This window comes from Symsagittifera roscoffensis, chromosome 4 (assembly GCF_963678635.1).
Source record: "Symsagittifera roscoffensis chromosome 4, txSymRosc1.1, whole genome shotgun sequence".
Taxonomy (NCBI): Eukaryota; Metazoa; Xenacoelomorpha; order Acoela; family Convolutidae; genus Symsagittifera; species Symsagittifera roscoffensis.
Window position 1 is genome coordinate 20,740,253 of NC_087065.1, and position 7,982 is coordinate 20,748,234.

The 7,982-nt window shown below is 33.1% G+C and overlaps 1 protein-coding gene across 2 annotated transcripts; it reads right to left on the reverse strand.

Moving 5' to 3' along the window:
- Window positions 1-1,324: 1,324 nt before the first annotated feature.
- On the reverse strand, window positions 1,325-7,756 carry LOC134844320 (acetylcholine receptor subunit beta-type acr-3-like). Of its 2 annotated transcripts, none has more exons than XM_063860954.1 (5): window positions 7,448-7,756; window positions 5,045-5,245; window positions 4,846-4,958; window positions 1,917-2,226; window positions 1,325-1,760 (listed from the first exon to the last, which is right to left on the reverse strand). In XM_063860954.1, the coding sequence occupies exons 1-5, from the start codon at window positions 7,620-7,622 to the stop codon at window positions 1,396-1,398; spliced, it is 1,164 nt and encodes a 387-aa protein (XP_063717024.1). In that variant the 5' UTR covers window positions 7,623-7,756; the 3' UTR covers window positions 1,325-1,395. The 2 variants fall into 2 exon arrangements, with proteins under 2 accessions (XP_063717024.1, XP_063717025.1); XM_063860955.1 differs by lacking the exon at window positions 7,448-7,756 and adding an exon at window positions 5,325-5,643.
- Window positions 7,757-7,982: the final 226 nt, after the last annotated feature.

Here is a 7,982-nt window from a genome sequence, read left to right on the forward strand (position 1 = left end):
GGTACATTTCGAGCTTATGACCTAACACAAAGTTCCCAAAAAACGTGCAGAAAAGTTTGGAAAAATGTTTTTTTTTCTAATATTTTAGGGTTCAGAGCTCTGGTGTTTCTACTATTCCTCTTAGAGCTCTTTTTCTTCCCCTCAACCAGTTGCAAACTTTTATAATTAATTTTTTTGTTGATATTCTCCGGTTCCTACAAAATTTAACATGCGAATTGCATCAACATGCTACAAAGATATATGGTCCTGGAAAAAAACGCCGTAAAATCCCTCGTAACTGCATAAAATTGATTCTCATGTGAGTCGGGAACAAAAAAAGAGCGGATAATTGATGTGGCCGACCTAAAAAGTTATCGAAGAGTTCTGAAAATCCGCCCATCCTCCGTGTCTTAGGAAAGATTCAACTCATAAAAACATAAAAACAATTTTGCAAATTTGATGCAACCGCGTTTTAAATAAACTTTTAAATATACTTTAAATCTTATTGAAGAAAAAATGAACGCTCATTTTTTAGTTTCTATCTATGAGTTTTGCATGACTATCATTTATTTGATGGCAACGTTAATTTTTCTGAAAACAGTTTTTCAAACTTTTTTTGATGCTTGTTTTATTTCTTCTTTTGTTTTTTTAATCGAAAATCTATTCTGAAGTATTTTTTTAAAATATGTAAAAGTTGCCTGCTATCTCCATAACGTAACCCTGAGTACACAACTTTTCAAAAACGCTCAAAAGATTTTTTTTCTCATTGCACTTTTTCGTATATCCTGGGTATTGAAGGATTATTCAATGGTTTTTGATTTAATAACTGGCATCAATGATAATTTTAGCTAAGACTTTGAAGCTTCAGTTTTTATGAAATTTGGTACAATATATCGAAACTTAGTTCCCTCATAATTATATGACATGCAAGATAGTGGCTTTGACATACCAGGGTTTTAGCCTCTTGTTCAATTAGAACACAAATATAAATTTTTTAAACTTTTTCTACGAAAGTGCATATAAACAGAGTGTTTGATCATCTCTCTCAAAAAATCTAAGATGCGCCATTGGATGCTTTTTAAGCAAAATTTTGATTATATTTAGGGTAAATAATTAGCATAAAGCTTTAGAGGTAGAAAATAGAGTTTTGTGTTGTTAACTGCATTGTGAAGCAAAAAAATTCACATTGAAAATTTTCATTTTGAAAAAGTGATACAGAGGCGAATTTGATTTAAAAATTGCAAAGACAGAAAAGCAAAGTTTCAACAAAAAACGCGCACTGTGGCTGCTAAGCACTGAAAATTTATAGATACAAAAATATTTAACTTTTTTTTTCATTATCGGTTTATAATAAACAATTGCGAATCGTGCATTTATAAACAATCAACGCAACTAATTCTTGATCAAAACTTTTGGTTAATAGGATATATCTATCAAAAACCACAGGGTAACTGCAGTCATAGAAACCAAGTGTAGAATCATAAAAAATCGATCCAGCACTAACGCAAATCTTATCCGAATGAACTGGGTTTCGTCAAAAGTTGCCTGGAACTCCTCACTTGATTTGATTTCTGGGTGGGATTCTGTTTCTTGTTTGTTTTCTTGTTCCGTACTTTGAGTTCCGGTAGACTCTTGGCTGAGATTAGGTGGTGATACTTGATATGTAATTGTGGCCTTCTTGTACATTTTGAAACCCAGAATTGGGATGAATCTACTCGAAATGACATTTTTTGCAAATCTGTTAGATCCGACAGTTCCTTGGCTGAAGTGCACTTTGACCACTAAAACAAACAATGAACTAACTAACTAACAGAAAAATAATTAATTTATATTATCAAAAAATGTCACAGTTATGTTCCCGGTAAACTTTATTTGCAAATAATCAAAAAAGCGGTTTTTGACTGTAAATCTTGTGAGTTTTTAGATCTTTCTTTTACCTATGATGGCGCAAAAACATATGAAGCTCAACTGCAGAGTCGAGATAGCACTGAAATACACCAACACAGGCAGGCGGAGAGAGCTCCGTGGAAAGACTGTCAGCATTGTGCCCGTGTTCACAATCTGAGCGAGGAGCAGTGTGGTCGCAAAACTCACTTTTTCTCCAGACTCCGCAGGCAGAATGAAAGCAAAAGCAGTCATGATATATAACAGTATGTTCGGGTAAATCAGGAAGACGCTGTAGAAAAAGTATCTCCTTCGAATTTTCACTTCAATTGAAATATAAATGTGTTTGTCTTCATCCATCTTCTAAATACATATAATGAATATGATGGCATTTCTAGGACAATTTACAGAAATAGCCTTGGTGTGAAACTTAAATCCAAAGATGTAAATACACACACAAAAAAAAACATTTTTGTAAATGCTTGTAAAAACGCGATTGAAAAAAGGACTTTCTCCGCATTCTCGACCCAAAAGGTTCTATGCGTTTCAAAAATTTTGACCTTATCATTCAATCATCTTAGAAAGGAGTTTTAACTGTCTTTGGAATTCAAATATGTTCAAGCAAGGAATTATATCTTGACAGAAGAAATTTTAATCAAAAGTATCAGCCAATATTTGACTAGTGTCAATATTAAGCTGTTTTCGACGGTGCGCGTGCAGTATCGCTAAAATACCATTTCAGTACATCGAGTTATGAAATAATTACGTACACAATTACTTCACATTTACTTACTCGCTGCGTCAAGCTAAGCACTAACTCAGCTTAGAATAAACCTAACACAGAATCAACTTGAAAAATTTTCAACAAATTGACTGCTATATTTCTGTTTCTTAGCGGTGTAACCTAATTTACAACAATGTTGCGCATTATTCCAGTCAAGTTAACAAATAAAAAATGTTAGTTTTAAAATGTTATTACTTTTAGAATTACATTTTCGGTTTGCTGAACACCTTTCACAATTTTCGGTGTACTGATCAGGTAATGCCATTTTCCGTTTAATGAACTGGTCTGCCCGTTTTCGGGTTGCTGTACATCGATTTACTGACCGACTACCGTTTTCGACCTCGATAAAAAGTAATTCGACAGTGTATACCAAATATGCATTTCGATCGAGTCCTACGGAGATTTAAAAAAATAAATTGCTTCGAACGAGAACCAAAAACGACTTTGTGGTCCACATTTTGACTTTTCGTTCAGTCAGTTTGGTAATTTGACATTTCGATTTTGTCTGTCCCTTTGTATCATTTTGAGATGTCCCCATTTTTGGCTGACGGACCCTAAAAAATTTCTAAAGGCGCCGTGGGCGCAGAGTATCTACTATTTTTGAATGGGGAGCGCGCGCCAGAAAACGCAATTTTTTTAGTCAAAATTTGCAAAAAAAGTTCTAAAAACGCATTTTTGGCCTGTTTTTTTTTTAATTTTGTTCGCGGCGCAGAAAATTTGGCCTAAGCGGGGTGTTTTTAAAGACTTGGGAGGGCTCGGAATATCGATTTGATTGACCTAAAACAAAAGTCGACAAAATTTGTTTTTGAAAATCCACCCCTCCCCCTACCTCCCTCGAGAAAATCCTAGATCCGCCCCTGCTCGTTTCACTTGTCAATCGCGACTAAAACGTCTGAAAAGACATTTCAGTCGTGGCTTAGATTTTAAAAAATAAACTCAAATTTAAAAAAGAACAAAGGCAAAAGTTGAACTCAAATACCGATGAATTTACGATTGAGTTAACTTACAGATCCGTCAAATTGAAAAAAAATGAAAAAAAAATTGTGGAATTTTTGCTTCAAATTATGTGTACACGCATCCAGTTTCAAGCGTTAATAGTCGCTTATAAAAAGATTTTAGTACCAGTCTTACAAAAAATTGAGAAAAAATTGATTTTAATCAGTTAAGAGTCGATTATAATCTCTCTTTTTGAAATCAAATATGATCAATTATAAGACATTACAATCGATTACTTTTACCCAAAATTCTAGTTCAATTGTTTTGCAGGAAAAATCTATTATAATCGATTATAACTGTTCATAATCCCTTCTGTTTGACCATTTTGTTTTCGACCCAGCACCTGATTTGCTTAAATCTTAAGCTTTTCGTAGACATTGGTTTATGTGGAAATGGGAAAATTGTTTTAACAGTTTTCAAATCATTTCAAACTCATAGTGTTTTTATTTTTTCATTTCTTCCTAATTATAGGTGTTTCATGATGCATATTTAAAAAATTTTCATCACTAAAATATCAGCACACTGCCAGCACACCGCCAAATATCAGCACACTACCAAATATCAGCACACTTTAGTTTCATGATTTCCTTGCAAGAGTGATATTTCACCTACCGCGGGAACTCTTCAAATAATGTGAAGGTATCTCTACGAAACTTTTGTTTCGTGGTAAAACTTTGTGTTCAGATGAACCAAAGTGTGACAATACAACTTATTTGGAGACTTTTGACAGAAAAAAGGATTATAATCATTATAACAGATTATAAGAAAGATTTTCGGAAAATTTTTAATCAATTATAATTGATTATAATTTATAATCATGTCACGAAAAGTGTTATCATTATGATGGATCATAAAATGTTTAAACATCTAAATTTAACGCTTATAATTCATTATAATTTTGGTAAAAATACAATTATAATTGGAATATAATCGATTATTTTCTCTTTTTACTGTGTTTAGGTAGCCCTTTTCTCTTGAGTTCGACTTTGTTACTACTTTGATTTCAGTTTTTTTTGGTTTGATTTTTAAATTTTGACTTTAATTTTCAATCCATATTTCAATTTAGCGGTCAGGTTTTCGCTATGACCCATACAAGCTTACGTTTAGAGTTTGTTTTGTAACAGCAGCTCAGGTCTAAAGGTAATCGCAAACCCTGATTATTCATTCGATCATAGCCTTGATGAAATTGGATTCTAACTTGCCTCTTTTATCACCGACTCCTCGGCGATTAATTCCCACTGCTCGTGTTCCGTATAATAGAACAAATCCAGAAACTGCCAGTTGAGCGGAACTTCATTTTTGACCGAATCAATTTCTGTTCAAAAAAATTGAACCATGGAAACATTGAAATTCTTGCAAATTAAACAGCTTACAAGAAAAGCGCAATTTAAACGCCCTTACTTAGCTGATATCCAAAACTTTCAAATTGCCACCCTTCAAGTCTGATTATGCAGAGGTGCTCGTCGAATGGAAATTTTGTTACATCAAATATACAAGTGAACATCCGTGTAGCAATAGATGACAATGCGTTCACCATTCCAGACGAGATTATTGTTTGTGGGTCGGTTACCACTTCTATTGTTTTAACTCTTTCTCTCGCAACTAAAAGCAACTGAAAATTTTAGATTTTTCACAGAAAACCGTGAGTGAATAATTTTAAATTGAAACTTAACAATTTAACCTCATTCAATGTTAAGAACGACAAGAAGCCTTGAATGTTCCGACATTATTTTCTCCCCCTTCCAAGACACGCCATGCCAGTGATAAGTTTTGCACCTGGTTTTGTATCAATGAGCTTCAGTAGCTTGCTTCAGTTCAGTTTGGAATAACTTCCAAGCTTGGTTAGGTGCCGCTATCGCGTTTAACCCAGGAACAGGATTGCGCGTTAAATAACTTCAGCTGGCCAAATTGGTCAAATTGGCTATCTTTAATTTCTGAAAGGACTTACCAACAAATAAAAAGAGTGAAATGATTTTATAGGTTAGAGCTGAAAAAATGGATACTTTTAGATGGAAAACAACGTTTTTTTTTTAAAATGGCTAGGTAAAACTGAAATTCTGTCCTCAAATAAAACAAGACTGCTCGTATCAGGGCGAAGCTCTGAATGTTCCGACTGCCTTTTAAGGTTTATGGAGCAGCAATAAAAACATAAAAAAAATTAAATGAAATAAAATAAAAGGAAATTTTTTTTTTCTAAAATTTTAAATTTTTTTAATGAAAATCATCCCCCACACGCCATATAAAGTACAAAAAGATAGATTTCGTTCCTTGTAAGAAATCAATTATGGCAAATAAGCTTCGTTCAACGAATTTGGAACGATTTATAAGACGGATTAAATCTCCGCTTACGCGTTAATAGCGCGAATTATATCGCTCGTTAATTGTCCCAAATTGGTCAAAATGGCAATCTTTAAACCCTCATAACTTTAGGAAAAATGATCACAGGTGAAATATATTTTCAAATTTAAGCTCAGGACAACAATGGCTTTCGAATGATATAAAAAAATTCCGTCAAAAATGGCTAGTTAAAAAGTCGAAATTTGTCTGAAGAAAAAAAAAACCCCACCCGAGCACAAATATTCCGTTACTTTTGTATCGAAAGTCGGAACAAAACCCCTACCAAACCGATTACAATTTTTCTAAGTCAGATCAATCAGCTATTAATGTACATCATTTGATCAAAGAAAAAAGTAAATTTTACCGATATTTTGTATTCTAGGTTTTTTAAGGACGCTTTTTGATTGGCTGTGAACTACCCGTAAGGATACTCGGGATATTCTGTAATTCTTAAGTTTTTGTTCCGACTTTCGATACGAAAGTAACGGAATATTTGTGCTCGGGGTGGGTTTTTTTTTCTTCAGACAAATTTCGACTTTTTAACTAGCCATTTTTGACGGAATTTTTTTTATATCATTCGAAAAGTATTGTTGTCCTGAGCTTAAATTTGAAAAGATATTTCACCTGTGATCATTTTTCGTAAAGTTATGAGGGTTTAAAGATTGCCATTTTGGCCATTTTTACCAATTTGGGACAATTAATGCGCGATATCATTCGCGCTATTAACGCGTAAGCGGAGATTTAATCCGTCTTATTAATCGTTCCAAATTGGTTGAACGAAGCTTATTTGCCATAATTGATTTCTTACAAGGAACGAAATCTATCTTTTTGTACTTCATATGGCGTGTGGGGGGATGATTTTCATTGAAAAAATTTCAAATTAAAAAAAAAATTTCATTTTATTTTATTTCATATAATGTTTTTATGTTATTACTGCTGCTCCATAAACCTTCAAAAGCAGTCGGAACATTCAGGGCTTCGCCTTGATACGAGCAGTCTTGTTATATTTTTGATCAAAATTTAAAATCAATTTCGTAAAAAAAATTGTTTTAATGTATCTGCAGTTTGTTTATTTTCACAAAGTCATCTAATTTCAATTATCTGTAGCAATTAGGTTGCGCAATAAGTTACGCGTCAATAGAAAACTGTCAGGTCCATCTTAAGAATCAACGGTTTTAAATACAAACTGCTGACCTAACTCTTCTGAATCACCATAACTTAATAAAAACTGTAATAGGTGAAATTTTTTTTTCAATCTTGAGCTCAAGACATCGAACTCTGTCAAATTGGCATATGAAAAAAATGCTGAAATTGTTCTGACTAAAACCACCTCAAGCATAAATGATCCATAACTTCCTTCGAAAAACCATTACTTTTGGTTCAAATAGTAAATAAATGTCAGCAAAATGTTGGCAAAACAGTAAATTTTTTTCAGAAGCCAAATCTATGTTCTAAAAAAGAACTAACATATTTGAGGTTTCCAGAATCTGTTATCAGGAATTTTGATATTCCATGTGCCATTGTAGTCTGCTGGATCCCACAGAGCTGATGGCACCGTATAGTGGAAGAAAAACCACATTTTTACTGTCCAGGTACTACTGCGCTCATCCACTTCTATGATTTGGAACAGATCGGTGAGCATGAAGACTTAACATTTTACAAGGATCAAGGATAAATTGTGCATGCTTTTATTTTAAAACAAGGTTTTAAATTCAGTATTTTTAAAAAAGTTAATTGAAGAACTGTCTCCAGCTGAGGCTAAAAGTGAAGCTAAAAGAATACTTTAAACATTAGTGTTCTGGAATTAAAAAACAACCAACTGTGAATTTTCTAGTTTTATCTGAAAACTGACTGTGTCTCATTTTATGAGTAGTTTTTTCCCCATAATTTTACTCAATTTTCATAACTTCACTGTTTGTTCAATCTATAAAATCAAGTTATTTTTATAGTTTTTTTTCTGGCCAATTTTTTCAATTTATCCCTGTTTGATTTTCTATTGAAA

What these genes read in the sequence shown, in the direction of transcription:
- LOC134844320 (XM_063860954.1), bottom strand. Translation starts at nt 7,622, where the DNA reads ATGCTCACCGATCTGTTCCAAATCATAGAAGTGGATGAGCGCAGTAGT. An exon ending in ATTCTGGAAACCTCAAATAT is followed by an intron (nt 5,246 to 7,447) that starts GTTAGTTCTTTT and finishes AGTTGCTTTTAG; the next exon opens with TTGCGAGAGAAAGAGTTAAA. An exon ending in ATGTTTTTGCGCCATCATAG is followed by an intron (nt 1,761 to 1,916) that starts GTAAAAGAAAGA and finishes TGTTTGTTTTAG; the next exon opens with TGGTCAAAGTGCACTTCAGC.